The 22,731-nt window shown below is 39.2% G+C and overlaps 1 protein-coding gene across 1 annotated transcript in view; it reads right to left on the bottom strand.

Moving 5' to 3' along the window:
• The window catches only part of DNAH5 (dynein axonemal heavy chain 5), a 321,482-nt gene that overhangs the window by 149,861 nt on the left and 148,890 nt on the right, over positions 1–22,731 (bottom strand). The window contains exons 30-35 of the mRNA XM_055366994.2: positions 20,048–20,201; positions 11,545–11,708; positions 5,744–5,900; positions 2,566–2,778; positions 1,659–1,883; positions 104–276 (exon numbers count right to left, since the gene is read on the bottom strand). Of these exons, the coding sequence (XP_055222969.2) occupies positions 104–276; positions 1,659–1,883; positions 2,566–2,778; positions 5,744–5,900; positions 11,545–11,708; positions 20,048–20,201 (1,086 nt within the window). The remainder of the gene's footprint in view (positions 1–103; positions 277–1,658; positions 1,884–2,565; positions 2,779–5,743; positions 5,901–11,544; positions 11,709–20,047; positions 20,202–22,731) is intronic.

The following is a 22,731-nucleotide window of genomic DNA, read 5'->3' as shown; positions in this document are numbered from 1 at the left end:
TTAGTATAAAGAGCCTATAAACCCTAAGAGACTTTAAGCAAAAATCCCCTGAGCAACTCGAGAGAATAAAAATGGTGGGGGTTGGGGAGAAGGGTTCCATCACCTGTCTGTAAGTGGAGTTATTACAAGCCTGTCAGTGCAGCCTAAAAATTCATTCTGGTATATGAACGCCACATCTGTGATGTGAATCATCATCTTGTCAGAATCTTCGTTAAAGTAAAATCTGCACTGTTTCAGCCACTCAAAGTCCATGGGACTCTTGATATGCATATGACACTGAAATTCAAAAGGTATATGTTAGAGCTCTGATGAGAATCACTCATTAAATATACACGTTATTAGCATTCATGTAGATCATAAAGTGAAATAAATGAAACTCACAGACAACCGAACTATTTCAGAGGTGTCAACTATATCACCAGCCAAGCCATTCATTTATTGATCAGTAAAAAAGAAACTAGAAGATATAGGAATAAGAAAACTCAAGTGAAACCCCTAATTATGCCTCTCCAATTTAAGTGCTTTACATATTTTAATAATAAGATATTAATTTCTTAAATTTCACCCTGACATGCCTAATGCCATAGTCCTCACCATGAAATATAATCTATGAAAAGCATGCTTTGACACACAAAGACAGCAATAAACAATCTCATTAGGAAAAAGACATCTCTTAAGACTATAACAAAGTACGCTGTTGGGGTTTTTTAATCCAGTAATTATTTTTCCCAAGAATTACATTGGGCCAAAATTTCTAACATCTAAATGACAGGCCATTGCCTGGCAATGCTTTTGTCCAGATTTTTTAACCAAAATTTTAAGCCACTTTCATCATTTTCTTTGACAAATAAGAAATCTAAAATTAGCCTGAGCCCTTTATTCCTCGGAAAGGTAAGTAGTGTGCTTAACTATTAAGACAGGAGATTAGCACACAATAGCTTTGACGTGCTGCCTTTACTTCCATTATATCAGGACCAATCTTTCATAATCTTTTTTACATAATGGGATGAGACAAATCCAGAAAATTATTATGAAAATAAGAGCTTTTTGCCTCTAATTTATTTTATAGTAGACGACAAATTTCACTTCTTTTTATTTCCCATTTTCTATAGCTACACAACTCTCTTTTCCCACCTTGTTCTCTATTTAAAAGCAAAAATGTGTGACACCTGAATGTCAGAAGCTCTATTAGGAAAGGCCATTTGCAATCAATGACATAAAATGTAGCAAAACTTGTTAAGAATGTGATTTTTCAAAAGGCTTAAGGGAAGTCCTAAACAGCTCTACTAAGCAATATTACTAATAATTTTCATAGCAAGAAACTGGTGATCTTCAATTAATAGGTAAAAAGCGAAAAAGATGTATGAAGGCTTTTCAGATGCTACATGACAATTTTAACATTAAAAATCATCACGTTAAAACATTTTTGAATAAAGTCTAATTGCCTCAATAACATCTTAGCATAGATCATCAGAATATGACTTACGTTCAGTTAAGACTGAAAAGAAAGCTGATAACAAGCTCTGATTACAAACATGATTCTTTGCCAGAATTTAATTTTTTCATTGAATTCAATCAAACTAGTTCTACTGGGTAAATGCAGATAGTGTCTAGAATTTGTTTTTCTCTACATGCCACAGCATTTATAAAGAATTTACCAGGTCATCAAAGATATCCCTTTGGTGCACATGAATAGTAATCAGAGTCTCGTATTTCACTCGTTCCGTGGAACTCAGATCCCTCGTGGTGATGTCTATCAGTGTATTGAGTAGCTCCAGGAAAGCCTGATTAGTTTTCTGCATGATTTTTTTATCAAACTTGGCATTTCTAAGGGCTTCTTCTGAATCCCGTGTCCATATCATCTGAATTCCTAATAATCCAACCTTACGGAAATAAAAAAGGCTTCATGAATTTGTATGGCATAATTATGTATTTAAATAGAAATACAACGTGATCAACAGCTGTGATTGTTACACAAGTGTAAAGCCATGATTACATCAACTTTGATACCTTTTTTCATAACCTATGGAAATTCTATTTCTTATCATTTTAAGTCATTTATGTTGAAGTCACGTTTCTCCCTAGATTTTAAGTTGCTTGCAGGCAAAGAATGTCTGAAACTTGCTTTACCCAAACGAGCATAATGTTGAGACAGAGTAGTTGCTCACCAAGTTTTTATTAATCACAGTAACTAAGAAAACATTGTTTCCTGTATTTTAATGCTGAATCTATTTTTCTTTTTTTAGTAAAGTGTTCAATCAGTACATTTTCATGATTTTTGTACATTGTTACATCAAAAGATTGATTAGGGAAAAAACTGTTTTAAATTAAAGACAATACATCAAATATATCTATAACCCAAATACACATTTAAGTCTATAGATATATGACCATATAATCTGTAGTTAAAATCTGAAAGGTTAAGTATATTTAATGGGTCCTTATGAAAATCTTAATACTGGTCTAGAGCTAAATTATAGCCATTTTTGAAGCTTACAATAGGTAATGTCTGAGATTTAAAATGACTATTTTACAAAACGTACTTTCAAATTTCAATACACTGACCTGAGCAGGGAAGGATGAAAGAAATTCAGTTAGTTGGAAACCTGTTTCTTGAATATTTGCGGCTGCCTGGCGAATCACAAGATGCAATGAGGACTGAGATTCTTCCAAAAGAGAATTAAGCCAAACTTCCACATTGCCCTCTGCCATGACAGGTTTATCCAATTCAATCGTCTCACCCTCTTGAGAGGAAATTGACAGAATTCGATCATAGATCTATGTTAGAAACCAAAAAAAAAAAAAAAAGCTATAGTCATATAAAAAGTAAAAACTAATTATTGACTTGTCGTTCCCAAAGAAAGTAAAGCTACAGATTATAAAATACTGTAAAAGCCAAATATAAACTACTTCAAAACAATAAAAAAAAAGCCATGAAATCTAAAAGGCAATACAAAATCAATTCCAGGCCGGGCACAGTGGCTCACACCTGTAATCCCAGCACTTTGGGAGGCTGCTCTAGGTGGATCACCTGAGGTCTGGAGTTCAAGACCAGCCTGGGCAATATGGTGAAACCCTGTCTCTACTAAAAATACAAAGATTAGCTGGGCATGGTGGTGGGCGCCTGTAATCCCAGCTAACTGAGAGGCTGAGGCACGAGAATCACTTGAACCCAGGAGGCGGAGGTTGCAGTGAGCCGAGATCGTGCCATTGCACTCCAGGCTGGGCAACAAGAGTGAGACTCTGTCTCAAAAAAAGAAAGAAAGAAACAGAGCGAGCAAGCAGGAAGGAAGGAAGGAAGGAAGGAAGGAAGGAAGGAAGGAAGGAAGGAAGGAAGGAAGGAAAGAAAGAAAGAAAAAGAAAGAAAGAAAGAAAGAAAGAAAGAAAGAAAGAAAGAAAGAAAGAAAAAAAGAGAAAGAAAGAAAGAAATCAATTCCAAATAAACCATACTGTAAGGGGGGAAACTTATTTTTAAAAGAAATATTTAATACAAATATGATGATTTTTAAAATCTCTAAAGTTTCTCAAATGAAATGAGGCTTCTAAAACCTAAAGTGCTGTACTAAGTCCTCCTTAGCTGTAGACAGAAGTGATCTACCAAAAAGCTAATGAGGCTTCAGTTTCAGGGCCCCTCACTTACACAGACCCTTTCCAAGGTCCTGAATATGAGTTTGTATTTATAATTTTACAAGATTTAGCACCCACACAACCAAAATCTGCCCCTGATTGTAGAAACCTTATGGCAGGAGCAACAAAAAACAAAAGCAACGCGATCTTAAGAAACAACTGCTACGAACAAAGGCTAAAAGTCTGTGGGCATTTAATTCACAAAAGGGAGCTACACAGTAAATAAGATACCGAAAGACAAATTATCTTCCATACAACTTGAGACAGTGAGACGCTTTGCTCTTGGACCATGATGTCCTAATGCCATGGCAGAGGATTTAAGCGAAACATCAGGAAGAATTTTCTGATGAATTTAGTCCCTTCTTTCAACCCACACATCCGATAAAACAACAAGAAACATTGATTTTTGAACCATTAAAATCCATCCTGTTTTCCTTCCTCTCTGTCCCCTCTAACAAAGCCTTGTTACAGCTGTTCAGCCTTTTTTATCCTGATTTTGCAATGGCTTCTTACATTGATTTCCTTGCCCCCTTTCATTCCGCCTCCTACACTGTACCAGAGAATGTTTCTGAAACACAAATCAGGTCACTGCCCTGCTTAAACACCTCCCATGGCTTTTTATCATGTTCAGGATGAAGCTGAATTCCGTAATGTGATGCACCTGGCCTTTGGAATCCTGCCCATCCCCCTTCTCTCTTTGCTCATGGCTCCCTGTTGTGGGTTGAATTGTGTCTCTCAAAAAGATATACTGAAGTCCTAAGCCTGATACCTGTGAATGTGACATTATTTGGGAATAGCGTCTTTGCAGATGTAATCAATTTAAGATGCGGTCACCTCTAGCCTCCAGAACTTTGAGAGAATACATTTCTGTTGTTTTAAGCCACAGCAGCCCTAGGAAACTAATACACTCCCTCACACATCCACGCTGCTGACATCCTGGGCTTCCCACACTTCCGAGCGCCCACACCTCCCTTGCACATGCTCTTCTTCTGACCTGACCATACTTCCCTTCTTCACCTGCAAGGTTATATTCCACTTACCTTCAAAACATCAGTGCAAATTTATATTCTGCCGAAAGCCTTCCCCGACACCCCTATACAACCAGATTCCCTGATGGGCATTCTCACGTTCTTTGTGCTTAATGAAGCACAACAATAATAATTCAAGTCCAAAATTATCAGCAATTTAATTGCCCAATTTCTCTTGAGTGTTAAGTACATAAAACTGACTTCAGTGTTGATTATGATACACTCTTCCTGGGAACCCCAGGCCAGCATCATGTCTCTCAGACAGCAAGGAGCTTGACCTTAACAAGTGGCTTTTAATTGCTTCGAATGGAATAGCTCTAACACTCCCTAACTGGACTCTGAAGGCTACTTGTTTACTTCCCTGTCTCCTCCACCACAGCACAAGTTCATGGAAGGTTAGCGTATTCCCAGTGTTAAGCATGACATCTGGAACATAGCAGTTGCTCAATAAATGTAACACCGCATGCTAGGATGAAGAAATGGATGTTACTAGGGGTTTGTATGAAGCACCAGAGGGAAACTGAATATAATATCTAACAAGAAGAATCACTTTCCTAGGGAATTTGGGTGGAGGGATGGATTAGACAATAGATTTCGGCAGCTGTGCAAGTGTAGTCTCCGTCAAGTTAAATGACCTATCGTGAGTCTCATGCAGCTTCATGATTCTATACACATGGAAGTGTTAAAAAAACAAAAAAAAGTTTGAATAAAGTATGCCAAAACCAGATTAAAACAATTACATCATGAGGGCAACTCCGTTTAGTTAAGACACTATTTTATGAACAGCTGGTTTTTTATCTTGTTGGATTTCTGACTAGTTAACTTGGTGTGTAAAATCATGAATGCTACATAAATGCATTCTTAATCCTAAACTAGCATTTTTTAAATTTGAATCTACACTTTGGATAGTAAGAAATTATACAGTTCTGAAGGTAAATTGGGCCCCGAGATTTGTTTTTAGTCACTGGCCAAGAGCTAATGAACAGGGAAGCAACCCTTGTTATAAACCCGTTTTCGAACAGCTACTTAAAGACAGCTGGGGTTCGAAGGTACGGTGATTGTTGGCCTGCCATTAGAATTAGGCGAACCTTTTCGTGGAACTTGACAGATTTAATGTTGTCAAACACGTTCAGCAAATGGGCCTGTATAGTGTGGGAGTCCGACGCCTGCCCCAGAATCTCTAGAAGAGCAGGATCTGAGACGAAGAAAAACCGAGGAAAGCACAGTCGTTTTTTCTCCAAGTACCTACGAGGAGGGGAAAAACATAAACCTTTATAACCACACAAAGCTGGTCATTCAAGGAATAAATTAACCTGGATGGGAAAAGGGGAGAAGATTGTGTGACTTGTGACAATCTGATTTTCCTACGTGACTTCTCGCTGTTTTTAATTTTTCAATTTTTTAAGAATGTTTTCAAATAACATTCCACATTCTGATGGAGAAATAATTTTTTCCCAAAATTGGTGGCAGAATTCCCTCATTTTTCACAAGTATAATGTACACATTTTGCACAGTCTGGAAAATCTTGTATATACTAGGTAGAGAGTCAGATAAAAACACTATGTAGAGAGTCAGATAAAAACACACCCAGGCAGGTTTTGGTTTTGGGTTTGGGTTTCCAAGCCCAGCACTGTGCCATCTAAAAGCTCCCTACAATACTTGAAATTGTGACTTAAAAGAGAATCCAGTGAATTCGTCATCCAAGCAGAAGCAAAACCCAGCTGTGACAAGCTCCATGGAAAAGCTATGGCATTCGTCTCTGCCTCCAGGAGTTTCCAAAATCCACTGAATGTTCCCGATCGCTGACCTGCTTTCAGCCGAGCTTTCATTTCTCTATTTGCTTTCTGTTATGGTCATTCCTGATGTTATGGATATGTGTATTCTGTTGTTTTCTTAACTATAGCTCTCTATCTTCATTTTCTAGCATATTTTGTTATAATTATGATGCTTTTAATTGTACTTCTTTTTTAAACTTTACCAGCTTTTTTAATTTTTATTTTTTTAAATTTTTGCTCTTCCCTTATCATTCGTATTATTATTCATTTTAGCCTTTTTCGACCTTTTTTTTTTTTTTTTAGACAGAGTCTCAGTCTATCACCCAGGCTGGAGTGCAGTGGCATGACCTTGGCTCACTGCGACCTCCACTTCCCGGGTTCAAGTGTTTCTCCTGCTTCAGCCTCCGAAGTGGCTGGAACTACAGGCCTGTGCCACCACGCCCAGCTAATATTTTTTTTTTTTTTAGTAGAGATGGGATTTCACCATGTTAGCCAGGCTAGTCTCTAACTCGTGACCTCAAATGATCCATCTGCCTCAACCTCCCAAAGTGCTGAGATTACAGGCACGAGCCACCACACCTGGCCCCAACTTTTTATTTCAGGTTCAGGGGTACATGTGCAGGTTTGTTATACAGGTAAACTGCATGTTGGGAGGTTGGTGTACAGATTATTCCACACCCAGGTAATAAGCACAGTACCTGATAGGTAGTTTTCCAGTCCGCACCCTCCTGCCACCTCCACCCTCAAGTAGACCCCAGTGTTGTTGTTCACTTCTTAGTGAACATTGCATTATGTATTTCCTGTGTAAAATTATAAGGAAACATTTCTGTTTCATAACAGCAGAAATCACTTTCTAGGAAAAATCAAGTCTTTACTAGAGGATTACTTGGATCAGAAACCGGAGCCTGATGGCAACCTCCCAGGGCATGCGTGAGGAGTGCTGGACAGTTCACGATTCGTCAACTGCTGGACTCGTTTTGCTGAGTGGGGTGTCCAGGCTGAGGACAAATCTGAGCTACATTCCTCAAGACAAAGGAGGGCACTCACTGAGAAAAAGGCAAAGAAAAGAAGGAGATACAAAGAGAGGGTCATGCTAAGTAAGGAATTTGGGAAAGAAACGGACATGTCTACAGGGATGATCGTGGATAAGGCTGGGCGTGTGGGTTGAAATCATTCTATCCAGCTCTCACAGGATCCTCAGTAAAACAAGCTCTTGCAGCGATGGGATTTGTTCACTTTGGACATGAGACAGCCTGGAGAGTCTATTTTCTTCTATTCCCCCTCACTTTCTTAAAGTCTTACTTAAATGTTTGTAATGTTTACTTTTGTTTTAGCTAAAAAACTAAACTTTTCTCAGTTTAAAACTACTAATTCTGTTATTTCAAATATCCCAATCCTTATTTGAATAACTGTGATGTGTTTGTTATCCTCCTTACAGTAGCCCGGTCTGATTCTGGTGAGGAATTGGGTCATGTTTTCTGTCCCATTAGACCAGTATGGAAGGAAGCTGTGGTGTGTAACAGCCAAACTCCTGTGACGGTATAGAGAAGATACCTTATCTTCACGGACACAGTCTGATTACCGCAACTCCAATTACGATCTGATCTGTGTGAAGACCCTTCCTGTCCATGCTGATTCTCGACAGCTTGGGAGGGTGTTGTTTTTGTATAAATATGATTTCTCAAATGTCTATACAAGGCTTACATATATTGCTTATAACCTCTTCTCGGTAACAAAATCAAAAGACAGGGAAAGCTCAGTTAAAAAAAAAAAAGTGTGAACAATTTTAGAGTAGACATTTTCTCTGCAGGGTTATAAAATAATGCCAAAATGTTGGGTGACAGAATAGAATATGTTCATGGTAAAAAGAAAGAATAAAAAAAGAGAAAAATAGGCCAGGCACAGTGACTTGCACCTGTAAACACTTTGAGAGGCCGAGGTGGGTGGATGACCTGACGTCAGGAGTTTGAGACCAGCCTGGCCACCATGGTGAAACCTCGTCTCTACTAAAAAAAATGCCAAAAAAATAGCTGGGCATGGTGACATGCCCCTGTATTCCCAGCTACTCAAGAGGCTAAGGTGGAAGAATCACTTGAACCTGGGAGGCGGAGGCTGCAATGGGCCGAGATTGCACCACTGCACTCCAGCCTGGGCAAAAGAGTGAGACCTCATCTCAAAAAAAAAAGGAGAAAAAAAAAATAGAGGGGGGATTGTGCATGTGTGTGTGTGTGTGTGTCTGTCTGTCTGTGGTGGTGGGTGGAAGATGAGGAAGGGAGAGAAAAGTAATAAACTCAGCTGTAGGTAGTCCAGTAGACAGTTCCTCGGCAAGTGTTTTAGTGGTAACTGAACCTGCATGATGTCTTAGTGGTCCCTGCCCCTCAGTCCTTCCATGTTGAAGAACCCCCAGAGCAGGGAAACTTTCAGAAACCCTTTTCTCGTTCTCTCTGACCTGATCCTGGTGTTAGGCACAGAGCATTCCTGCTGGGTCTATATCCAAGAACTGTTCAGTGGTGCCTGAACTGCATTTGGTCATGCTAAATAATTATTAGGCTAAATGGAATGGCGCAGCATCAATCATTAGACAACAATCTTTTTGTCCTTCAACAGTTACTTGACTTGATCTAATAATTTTATAAAGGAGATCAACTCATTAATCCCTAAGACTCCATTTTTCTAAATCTTTATGTTAGAAGAATTACTTGCAAATGGTTTTGCTTTAAAGTAAACATTCAAAGGGTGCTTTACTGATGTTGGCGTTGGCTATGGCCATGGTGTTTAAAAAGCCTCCTTAGGTTTATGGTGATACTCTATGGCAGCAGTCCTCAACTTTTTGCCACCAGGGACCAATTTCATGGAAGACCATTTTTCAATTTTTCCATAGACCAGGGGTGGGAGTAGTTTCAGGATGATTCAAGCGCATTATATTTACTGTGTACTTCACTTATATTATTATTGTGCACTTATATTTCTATTATTATTACATAATGAAATAATTATACAACTCACCATAATGTAGAATCAGTGAGAGCCCTCAGCTTGTTTTCCTGCAACTAAATGGTCCCATCTGGAGATGATGGGAAACAGTGACCAATCATCAGGCATTAGATTCTCACAAGGAGTACGCAACCTAGATCCCTCGCATGTGCAGTTCAGAATAGGGTGTATGTGCAGTTCACAATAGGGTTTGCACTACTATGAGACCCTAATGTTGCTGCTGATCTCACAGGAGGCAGAGCTCAGGTGATATTGCGAGTGATGAGGAGCAGGTGTAAATACAGATGAACCTTCGCTCACTCACCTGCTACTCACCTTCTGCTGTGCAGCCCTGTTCCTAACAGGCCACGGACTGGTGCCGAGGTTTGGGGACCCCTGCTCTATAGCATAGGCCTTTGAAACACCCATCACCTAAATTAGAGTAAACTTGCAAATATTTGCTACAGAAAATCTTGGCCCTACCTCTAGCTTCAAGGTAGTGGGGTGGACAACCATGTACTCATGGTTTTGTTTAGACTCTTTTTTTATATATATACTTTAAGTTTTAGGGTACATGTGCACAACGTGCAGGTTAGTTACATATGTTTAGACTCTTCAACTTTCCTAAAAGCCCACAAACTTCCACATCTCCCCAGCTGTATGCTGAAGCCTCTGAATTTGTCCTCAACCAGCAGTGCAGACTCCCTGTCCTCTGCATTCTTGTCAGGGTTTACATCTCTCACGTTTTATGCTGCCCAATACCTTCCACCAACATGGATATGAAAGCGATATTCATGGAGGATTCACTGAAGTGTATGCAGTGATTCCATTCCCTTAGTTCCCTGAATGAAGCCATTCCATTAGAGAAGAGGCTCATGTTTGACTCATGCTGTGATAAGAAAGCAGATGGAGACTCCGCTCTGGGTTCCCTTTTAATAGGATACACAATAGAAATTCCTCCAAATTATCAATTTGAGGACAACAAAACGTAATGTCTCCCCGAGTAACTTTTATTCTATGAATCCTATGAACCTATCATATGCCACCCTTTACCTTGGAACCTAGGAAGCATCTTTGCTCTCTAAATCTAAGGTCCATTTGTAGTTTTTCTCTGCACCAATTTTACCCTCTGAGCTTATTAGCCCTTTTTTTCCTTTGACCTTAACTTTCTCGTGCATTGTTATTTTCCAGCAGCCGTCTCAAATTTTTTTTTGGTTAGCCAAGAATAAATAAGTAATCCATATTGCTTACAAGTACCCTCTTACAGGTCTTTTTTCCATTTTTAGCATAGTCACTTTTTTTGTTCAATTTTAATAAACTCCTCTCTTTATTTCATCGAGATCCTGCCAAAGCACCATGTGAAGCCCAGTATTTTAGCCATCAACTGTGTCTATGAGGGCAGCCTGGCTTAGATGACCTGAGTCCCGCAGTGCACAGGACAAGCTGGTTATTCACAGGACACTATTACAGGTCATGAGGCCATCAGGATGTATTCATGGGGAAAGATCAACTGTCTCCCAGAGTGGGCCAAGGAGACATCACTATTTAAGTTAAATGCTCAGGTGCTTGCGTTTAACTTCCTTGAGTGTCAATGTATACTTAGCATATTACTATGTAACATATTTCTACTTACATTATTTTATTGTGATTAACCAAAGGAAAAAAAAAACAAACAAAAAAACTTTATGACTCTTGGAATTCACAATGCCTCTGTACACATAAATGTGTGTGTAGATAGATATTAGACACTTTTTAATATAATCCTGACTGCATGTATATACTAAACACTGTTTCATATAATGAGTATAATAAAATATGTTGGCTCTATAAATGTTTATTCAAGAAGAATGTCAGAAAATAGGTGTATTAATTTTTTAAAGCAGGGACTGTATGAGGATGTTTATACAGTCTTATCCCAGTGATGGAAGCAACCTTAAGTCCTATAAGTTCAACATCAGGACAAATCTAGCAAGTCTTTGATGAGAATATAAGGCTTCAAAATATCCGTTTCATCTGTGCAACAGCTTTATACATAAATTCAGCCTTAGCAAAAGAAAACAAATTTGGCTAATGCTATCTAGTCTCCCTGTATCCTTTTGTCTCAAGGATACCGAGAGCTTTCAAAGAGCCAGTGAACTTACCCAGTAAGGGATTTCTGGCATATTTCCAACTGGTCCAGCAAGTGTGGTAACAGCTGCCCCAGGGTCTCATCTCCAACACAGCACTGGACTACACTGGGCACTTCATGTGCCCGAGTCATAATCTTCACCCAAGATTTATCTATGTTAGAAAAGCGCTTGGCTTCCTACGAGAACAAGGTAACAAAGCACACTTAGATTTGGACACATCTGTGATCTCAAAGACAGTATCTCACATTCCTCCAGCTGAGGCTAGAGTTTTAACCGGTCCAGATATCCAAGCAATATATGCCTAATGTCACACACATTTTATTGAAGTTCCTATTGGGCTTTCTGTGCCATATCATCCCCTGTATTAAGTAAGCATCCTTAGCTCAACCTTGGTACTCCCATTATGTTAAGTTACAACAAGAAATGAATACAAAAGTAATAATACAATTCAAGGAAATATGAAAAGAAAGGACACACATTTCTTTTCACGGGTTATCTCTAAATGAAGTACATTTCCTATTTTTATATTTTCTCTATTGAGCACTGGATTGTTTATGTAGAAAAAATATTTAAAAATAAAGATACAAAATTAATTCCAGTATAACTGGAATATTGTAAAAAATTTAATGGAAAATGCACAGATTATCTTGAGAGGGCAGGAATCATATAAATTTTCTTCCTTTTTTAAGACAGGGTCTCACTCTGTTGTCCAGGCAAGAGTGCAGGTGCTCGGTCACAGCTCACTGCAGCCTTGATTTCCTGGGCTCAAGTGATTCTCCTACCTCAGCCTCTCCAGTATCTGGGACTACAGGCATGTGCCACCATGCCTAGCTAAATTTTTTTTATTTTTTGTAGAAACTGGGTTTCATCATGTTGCCCAGGCTGGTCTTGAACTCCTGGGCTCAAGCAGTCTTCCCACCTCAACCTCCCAAAGTGCTGGGATTACAAGCATGAGCCACTGCACCCGGCCCCAGATTTTCATTTTCTTGTTTAAAGCTTTCTGTACGTTACCAATGAGTATATACTATCAAATATGAAAGGAAGAAACAACACCTAGCATCTTAAATATTGTACATGAAAATTTCTAAGTCCAATTTTAGATTCTTCTTCGTCCATTAAAAAGAAAAACATGGGAATCCTAGGCAAGATGGCCGAATAGGAATAGTTCCACCCTGCAGCTCCCAGCAAGATCAACACAGAAGGCAGATTATTTCTGCATTTTCAACTGAGGTACCTGGCTCATCTCATTGGGACTGGTCAGACAGTGGGTACAGCCCACGGAGGGCAAGCAGAAGCAGGGTGGGGCGTTGCCTCACCTGAGAAGTGAAAGGGTTTGGGGAACTCTCCCCCAAGCCAAGGGAAGCCATGAGGTACCATGCTGTGAGGGACATTGCTATCTGGCCCAGATACTACGCTTTCCCCATGGTCTTCGCAATCTGCAGACCAGGAGATTCCCTCAGGTGCCTACCCCACAAGGTCCCTGGGTTTCAACCACAAAATTGGATGAACGTTTGGGTAGACACTGAGCTAGCTGCAGTTTTTTTTTTTGTTTTTTTGTTTTTTTGATGGAGCTTCGCTCTTTTTGCCCAGGCTGGAGTGCAACGGTGTGATCTCAGCTCACTGCAACCTCCGCCTCCCAGGTTCAAGCGATTCTCCTGCCTCAGCCTCCTGAGAAGCTGGGATTACAGGCATGCACCACCATGCCTGGCTAATTTTGTATTTTTAGTAGAGACGGGGTTTCTCCATGTTGGTCAGGCTGGTCTCGAACTCTCGACCTCAGGTAATCTGCCCACCTCGGCCTCCCAAAGTGCTGGGATTACAGGTGTGAGCCACCACGCCCAGCCAGTTTATTTTTTTTTCGTACCCTAGTGGCACCTGGGATGCCACTGAGGCAGAACCATTCACTCCCCTGGAAAGGGGGCTGAAGCCAGGTAGCCAAGTGGTCTTGCTCAGTGGATCCCATCCCCACAGAACCCAGCAAGCTAAGATCCACTGGCTTGAAATTCTCACTGGCAGCACAGCAGTCTGAAGTCGACCTGGAATGCTCCAGCTTGGCGGGGGGAGGGGGGGTCCACCATTACTGAGGCTTGAGTAGGCGGTTTTTCCCTCACAGTGTTAACAAAGCCGCAAAGAAGTTCAGACTGGGCAGAGCCCACTGCAGCACCACAAAGCTGCTGTAGCCAGACTGCCTCTCTAGATTCCTCCTCTCTGTGCAGGGCATCTCTGAAAAAAAGGCAGCAGCCTCAGTCAAGGCTTATAGATAAAACTCTCATCTCCCTGGGACAGAGCGCCTGGGGGAAGGGGCAGCTGTGGGGTGCAGCTTCAGAAGACTTAAACATTCCTGCCTGCCAGCTCTGAAGAGAGCAGCAGATCTCCCAGCACAGGGCTCGAGCTCTGCTAAGGGACAGACTGCGTCCTCAAGTGGGTCCCTGACCCCGTGCTTCCTGACAGGGAGACACTTCCCAGCAGAGGCCAACAGACACCTCATACAGGAGAGCTTCAGCTGACATCTGGCAGGTGCCCCTCTCAGACAAAGCTTCCAGAGGAACGAGCAGGCAGCAATCTTTGCTGTTCTGCAGCCTCCGCTGGTGATACCCAGGCAAACAGGGTATGGACTGGAACCCCAGCAAACTCCAGAAGACCTGCAGAAGAGGGGCCTGTCTGTTACAGGAATACTAACAAACAGGAAGCAATAGCATTACCATCAACTAAAAGGACGACCACGCAAAAACTCCATCCGAAGGTCACCAATAGCAAAGACCAATGGTAGATAAATACACAAAGATGAGGAAAAACCAGCACAAAAAGACTGAAAATTCCAAAAACCAGAATGCCTCTTCTCCTCCAAAGGATAACAACTCCTCACCAGCAAGGGAACAAAACTGGACAGAGAATGAGTTTGACGAATTGACAGAAGTAGGCTTCAGAAGGTGGGTAATAACAAACTCCTCCAAGCTAAAGGAGCATGTTCTAACCCAATATAAGGAAGCTAAGAACCTTGATAAAAGGTTAGAGAAATTGCTAACTAGAATAACCAATGTAGAGAAGAACGTAAATGACCTGATGGAACTGAAAAACACAGCACAAGAATTTCGTGAAGCATACACAAGTATCAATACCCGAATTGATCAAGCAGAAGAAAGGATATCAGAGATTGAAGATCAATGTAATGAAATAAAGTGTGAAGACACGATTAGAGAAAAAATAATGAAAAGGAATGAACAAAGCCTCCAAGAAATATGAGACTATGTGAAAAGACCAAACCTACATTTGATTGATGTACCTAAAAGTGATGGGGAGAATGGATCCAAGTTAGAAAACACTCTTCAGGATATTATCCAGGAGAACTTCCCCAACCCAACAAGACAGGCCAACATTCAAATTCAGGAAATACAGAGAACACCATGAAGATTCTCCTCAAGAAGAGCAACCCCAAAACACATAATCATCAGATTCACCAAGGTTGAAATGAAGGAAAAAATATTAAAGGCAGCCAGAGCGAAATGTCGGGTTGCCCACAAAGGGAAGCCCATTAGACTAACAGTGGATCTCTCTGCAGAAACCCTACAAGCCATAAGAGAGTGGGGGCCAATATTCAACATTCTTAAAAGAATTTTCAACCCAGAATTTCATATCCAGCCAAACTAAGCTTCATAAATGAAGGAGAAATAAAATCCTTTAAAGACAAGCAAGTGATGATGGACTTTTTGTCAGCACCAGGCCTGCCTTACAAGAGCTCCTGAAGGAAGCACTAAATACAGAAAGGAAAAACCAGAACCAGCCACTGCAAAAACAAACCAAAATGTAAAGACCATTGATATTATGAAGAAACTGCATCAACTAATGGACAAAATAACCAGCTAGCATCATAATGACAGGATCAAATTCATACATAACAATATTAACCTTAAATGTAAATGGGGTAAATGCCCCAATTAAACGACACAGACTGGCAAATTTAATAGAGTCAAGATCCATCAGTGTGCTGTATTCAGGAGATCCATCTCACGTGCAAAGACACACATAGGCTCAAAATAAAGGGATAGAGAAATATTTACCAAGCAAATGGAAAGCAAAAAAAAGCAGGTGTTGCAATCCTACTCTCTGATAAGACAGACTTTAAACCAACAAAGATCAAAAAAGACAAAGAAGGGTATTACATAATGGTAAAGGGATCAATGCAATGAGAAGAGCTAACTATCCTAAATGTATATGCACCCGACACAGGAGCACCCAGGTTCAAAAAGCAAGTTCTTAGAGACCTACAAAGAGACTTAGAATCCCACACAATAATAGTGGGAGACTTTTTTTAACATGTTAAAGAAATGTTTAATTACAAAATTAAGCTTACACATAACCTAAAAATTTTCAAATGTACTGCATTTTATAGCATAAAAGTACAATCAGTAAAATGATTCACTAGTAATTTAATTACATTTAATTTAATTTTAAGTAAAATAAAAAATGCTTCTCTCTCACTATGATGCAGAATATTACTCTGAACACCTACCTCATGCATCACTCAATATGAAAAGTAACCTAACAAGAACCACTCCACTTAGATTTTCATCATAAATCTTACATTTTAATGCCCATACTCTTCAATAGTGGGAGACTTTAACACCCCACTCTCAATATTAGTCAGATCAATGTGACAGAAAATTAACAAGGATATTCAGGACTTGAACTCAGCTCTGGACCAAGCGGACCTAACAGACATCTACAGAACTCTCCACCCCAAATCAACAGAATATACATTCTTCTCAGCACCGCATCATACTTATTCTAATATCGACCACATAATTGGAAGTAAAACACTCCTCAGCAAATGCAAAAGAATGCAAATCATAAAAAACAGTCTCTCAGACCACAGTGCAATCAAATTAGAACTCAAGATTAAGAAACTCACTCAAAATCGCACAACTACATGGAAATTGAACAACCAGCTCCTGAATGACTACTGGGTGAATAATGAAATTAAGGCAGAAATAAATAAGTTCTTTGAAACCAATGAGAACAAAGACACAGTATACCAGAATTTCTGGGACACAGCTAAAGCACTGTTTAGAGGGAAATTTACAGCACTAACTGCCCACAGGAGAAAGTGGGAAAGATCTAAAATCAACACTCTAACACCACAATTAAAAGAACTAGAGAATCAAGAGCAAACAAATTCAAAAGCTAGCAGAAGACAAGAAATAACTAAGATCAGAGCAGAACCGAAGGAGATAGAGACATGAAAAACCCTTCAAAAAAATCAATGAATCCAGGAGCTGGTTTTTTGAAAAGATTAACAAAAGAGATAGACTGCTAGCCAGACTACTAAAGAAGAAAAGAGAGAAGAATCAAATAGATACAATAAAAAAATGATACAGGGGATATCGCCACTGATCCCACAGAAATACAAACTGCCATCAGAGAACACTATAAACACCTCTATACAAATAAACTAGAAAATCTAGAATAAATGGATAAATTTCTTCTAGAAATTCTATCAGAAGTTCAAAGAGCTGCTGGTACCATTCCTCTTAAAACTATTCCAAACAATAGAAAAAGAGGGACTCCTCCCTAACTCATTTTATGAGGCTAGCATCATCCTCATACCAAAACCTGGCAGAGACACAACAAAAAAAGAAAATTTAGGCCAATACCTCTTATGAACATCAATGCAAAAATCTTCAATAAAATACAAGCAAACCGAATCAAACAGCACATTAAAAAGGTTATCCACCACAATCAAGTCAGCTTCATCCCTGGGATGTAAGGCTGGTTCAACATATGCAAATAAACATAATACCTCACATAAACAGAACCAATGAAAAAACCACATGATTATCTCAATAGATGCAGAAAAGGCCTTTGATAAAATTGAACATCCTTTCATGCTAAAAACTCTCAATAAACTAAGTATTGATGGAACACATCTCAAAATAATAAGAGCGATTTATGACAAATCCACAGCCAATATCATACTGAATAGGCAAAAGCTGGAAGCATTCCTTTTGAAAACCGACACAAGACAAGGATGCCCTCTCTCACCACTCCTATCCAACATAGTATTGGTAGTTCTGGCCAGGGCAATCAGGCAAGAGAAAGAAATAAAGGGTATTCAAATAGGAAAAGAGGAAGTCAAATTATCTCTGTTTGCAGATGACATGATTGTATTTCTAGAAAACCCCATTGTCTCAGCCCCAAAACTCCTTAAGCTGATAAGCAACTTCAGCAAAGTCTCAGGATACAAAATCAATGTGCAAAAATCACAAGCATTCCTATACACCAATAATAGATAAACAGAGAGCCAAATCGTTAGTGAACTCCCATTCACAATTGCTACAAAGATAATAAAATACCTAGGAATCCAATTTACAAGGGATGTGAAGGACCTCTTCAAGGAGAAGTACAAACCACTGCTCAAGGAAATAACAGAGGACACAAACAAATGGAAGAACATTCCACGCTCATGGATAGGAAGAATCAATATCATAAAAATGGCTCTACTGTACAAAGTAATTTATAGATTCAATGCTATTCCCATCAAGCTACCATTGACTTTCTTCAAAGAATTAGAAAAAACTACTTTAAATTTCATATGGAAACAAAAAAGAGTCCATATAGCCAAGACAATCCTAAGCAAAAACAACAAAGCTGGAGGGATCACACTACCTGATTTCAAACTATACTTCAAGGCTACCATAACCAAAACAGCATGGTACTGGTACCAAAACAGATATATAGACCAAGGGAACAGAACAGAAGCTTCAGAAATAACACCACACATCTACAAACATCTGATATTCGACAAACCCGACAAAACAAGCAATAGGGAAAGGATTCCCTATTTATTAAATGATGTTGGGAAAACTGGCTAGCCATATGCAGAAAACTGAAACTGGACCCCTTCCTTACACCTTATACAAAAATTAACTCATGGTGGATTAAAGATCTAAACATAAGACGTAAAACCATAAAACCCTAGAAGATAACCTAGGCAATACCATTCAGGACGTAGGCATGGGCAAAGACTTAATGACTAAAACACCAAAAGCAATTGCAACAAAAGCCAAAACAGTGTGGTGATTCCTCAAGGAGCTAGAACTAGAAATGCCACTTGACCCAGCAATCCCAGTACTGTGTATATACCCAAAGGATTATAAATCAATCTACTATAAAGACACATGCACATGTATGTTTATTGCAACACTGTTCACAAAAGGAAAGACTTGGAACCAACCCAAATGCCCATCAATGTTATACTGGATAAAGAAAATGTAGCACATATACACCATGGAATACTATGCAGCCATAAAAAAGGAGGAGTCCATGTCCTTTGCAGGGACATGGATGAAGCCAGAAACCATCATTCTCAGCAAACTAGCACAGGAATGGAAAACCAAACACCGCATGTTCTCACTCATAAGTGGGAGTTGAACAGTGAGAACATATGGGCACAGGGAGGGGAACATCACACACTGGGGCCTGTCAGGGGGTGTGGGGCAAGGGGAGGGATAGCATTAGGAGAAATACCTAATGTAGATGACAGGTTGCTGGGTGCAGCAAACCACCACGGCACCTGTATTCCTACGTAACAAACCTGCACATTCTGCACATGTATCCCAGAACTTAAATATAATTTTTTTAAAAATCCAAACCTCCTACTTAAAACCTTTAAAAAAAGAAGATGAAAAACACGCACAAATACAAATCAAAAATAAAGTAAAATTTTAGTGAGTGAATACATTTCACTATTGCCTCCAAAATAAATGGTCTGCAGTCTGATTTTATCTGTCATCTGTAATTAAACTGAAAACTAACCAAAGAAGAAGTTCAGAAACCTATGTGATGAAAACATTTAAAATAATCATGCTTCTAAAACTCAAATATATTGTTAAAATGTTATAATCTTGCATACAACTTAAGGTAATTGAATAAGAATCCTTGAGAATTGGTTAAAATGTTCATTTAAAAATCTCAAAATATACTCCATATATACTCAGTAAGATGATTACGATTTGATGATAAATATATACTTGACATCTTGAAAAGAAGGTCTTTTTGTTTTGGAGATTTTTTCTGCACATTTCCACCCCTCAATTTTACTGTACAGATATAATTGGGTACATTGTATAGTATGCATTACTTTAAAATGTCTGTAGTAGAAGAACAAATTAGCCTACCATTGTCAAGATAACTGCACCATAATTCTACACTGTTCCAAATTCTACCTTGAAATTATCTAAAGAAGCATATCAATTATGCGACCACTTATTTTTTGTTTTTTTAACCCTCTATCTCCTATCAAACCTCCACAGTTTTGCAGCATTCTTACTCTGATTTTCACCCCTTTCCTTTCCACAATTCCTCACTCCCTTTGAAGAATAACAGCATTAACAGTGACAACAAAAAGATTGAAGGAAGGGGGTTCAATAGAAGTGGAATATTATTGCATTATTTAAGCGGGTAATCGTTCTGAGATCTTTCTCTGAAAAATCTGATGAAATCATAAAGATTACAAAACCTTGGGCAGCTGCTTGGCAATGTCTCCTCCCACAAAGACAGCTTCTAAATAAATCCACAGGTTTTGCACTGTCATCCAGCTCTCGATGATGTCTGTTGAGTTGGAAAGGTACTGCACCCATTTTTGAATCTGGGCTTTGAATGGCATATTGTACCTAAAATAAAAAATAGGTTTAGGATTTGGTTTTGTTTTTGTTGTGCTGTTGTTTCAAATTAAAAAGGTTTTTAAAAATCTTAATTTTTAACCTCTTTCTTTACAACCTTAATTATGTTGCTGGCTTTTAAAGTGATGCAACCAAGTGATTAATTCATCCCCACTTACTGTTCATTGTTAGTCTAGCTTTTTCCCTTTTGATCCAGAGCATAGAGAAGGGTGGGAGATTTATAATCTAAGGAGTAGATCAGGCATTAGACTTGATTCCACCAAGCTTCCAGGGTAATATAATTACCCTCAGTGCTGCTATGGCTACGAGAATAATATTTGCTCTACTGAGCTTCTGTGCCTATTTCATGGAGTCTCTGGTTTTTCATATAATATGGAGCCTTTATAGAACCATCAGTGGGGACCAGACAACTAATTCAATCTTCAAATATGATAACACCTGGACTCTCTCCTTAGCCTCCCCTTTTCTGAGTCTCTTTCTAACTTCCCACGCACCTGTGTCCAACCCACTCATGTTTGATGTACATGTGTGCAAGATTACTGCCTCTTCCATAGTTAATCTGTCTTCCCCTTTTCCTCTTTGAGACAGACTGCCTGTGGGTGGCCTCCCAGTGTCCTTTTTCCCTTCTGCTTTTCCATGTGGGCTCATAATTACCCAGCTAAGTTACTGAATTTCCCAGCTTCCCTTTGCAGTAATGTGCAGTCGGAAGACTAAGTTCCACATCAACAGTGCTTAATTTAGCGGAACACTGGAATGATCTCATAACTGAACACTGGAATCATCTCGCCAGCATTAAAAATTACTGATGCCTGCCTGGGTCCTGCGTACAGAGACTCTGATTCAATGGGTCTGGGAAGTGGCCCTGGCACTGGGATTTTTTTAAGTCCCTTCAGTGTATCTGGTATGTTGCAAAGATTGAGAACCGCTCTTCTACATGAAATGTGAGTAGTGGCATTGGATGTAATGGGTAGTATGGGGAATAAGGTCACACCTGGGAAAGACAGATGAGTGAGCCAGACCAAGCTTGGGTCCCTGATGATGTGGTGAAGCTCCCATTCCAACCTGAACCACCTACATTAGGAATTCTTTTATGCGTGAGCAATATAAACATCAGTGTTATATTAGCCATTTTGTATGTGGTGTTTCTGTTATTTACAGACAAACTTAATCCTAAATGATTATACAGCCTACCTTTATGTCTCTTCTTCTCTTTCTTATCCCTTCATGGTTCTCTCTAGCCCTACATAATATGGACTTGAAGTCGTATTATTGCATAAAAGTTTAATTTCCATATTTTTAATTGTTAACCAAATTGTTTTAATATTCCATGCATCTTTCTGAGTATTTGTATGCTCTTCACTAGAAATATAGGTCCTAGAAACAGAGATCTTTCCCTTATCTGTTGTTCTACCCACAGCGCCTAGAAGAGTACATCACACACATAGTAAAGGTTCAATAAATATATATTGAAAAAATACTCCTCCCAAGAACTCTATCTGTAGATTAGATGCCATTGAAAAGAAAAGTTTCCCCACCCCAACCAGATAATTTTTACTTAATTTATATGAGTGTCTTTTCTATCTCCCTAGGGTATATTATTGCCTGTCTATCCTTTATTCTGGTTTGGTATGAATAGCAACCAAGTTCATTAAAACTCACTAAATCCTGAGAAGTCCAAACTCAAGATTACTAATGGTCTAACTTTATATCCCAATATTACTTTAGTGTAACAAGTAAACTGAAATAAGAGAAATTTTTTTGAAATAGCATGAAGTACACAGTATTTCCAACATTAAAAGTATTGATATACATACATACGGAGAATTGAGTGATATTTTAAGGCTAGAATAGAACAACAAATTCATATCTCAATGGTATCCACATTCTGCACAATTACCATATATTTGAGAAGATTCTGGGGAACAAAAACATTATTTCAGAAAGAGCAAATGGAAGCAATGAAACAAGGAAATGTAAATTCATGACTGTATGGTTTGTATGTCCAAAATGTGAGGGGTGGCCACTATGCATTATATACATGTAATGAAAGTTCACATGTGGACAGGCGCAGTGGCTCATGCCTGTAATGCCAGCATTTTGGGAGGCCAAGGCGGGCAGATCACCTGAGACCAGGAGTTTGAGACCAGCCTGGCCAACATGGTGAAACCCTGTCTCTACTAAAAATACAAAAATTAGCCAGGCATGGTGGCTGTTGCCTGTAATCCCAGTACTCAGGAAGCTGCGGCAGAATCACTTGAGCCGGGGAGGCTGAGGTTTCAGTGAGCTGAGATCATGCCATTGCACTCCAGCCTGGGTGACAAAGCAAGACTCCATCTCAAAAAAAAAAAAAAAAAAGTTCAAATGTACCCCATAAATTTGTACAAATATAAAAAATAGAGTATGTAAACAACTAAGAGTTTCTAGTCCACAGATATTGGTAAAAAAAGGTTTTTCGAGTAAAATGATTATTCTGAAATTCAAAATAATGTTCCTCCTGGATTCTACAGCCTGTAGAGCTATC

Source organism: Gorilla gorilla, chromosome 19 (assembly GCF_029281585.2).
Source record: "Gorilla gorilla gorilla isolate KB3781 chromosome 19, NHGRI_mGorGor1-v2.1_pri, whole genome shotgun sequence".
Classification (NCBI taxonomy): domain Eukaryota; kingdom Metazoa; phylum Chordata; class Mammalia; order Primates; family Hominidae; genus Gorilla; species Gorilla gorilla.
This window is presented reverse-complemented; position numbering and strand designations above follow the sequence as displayed.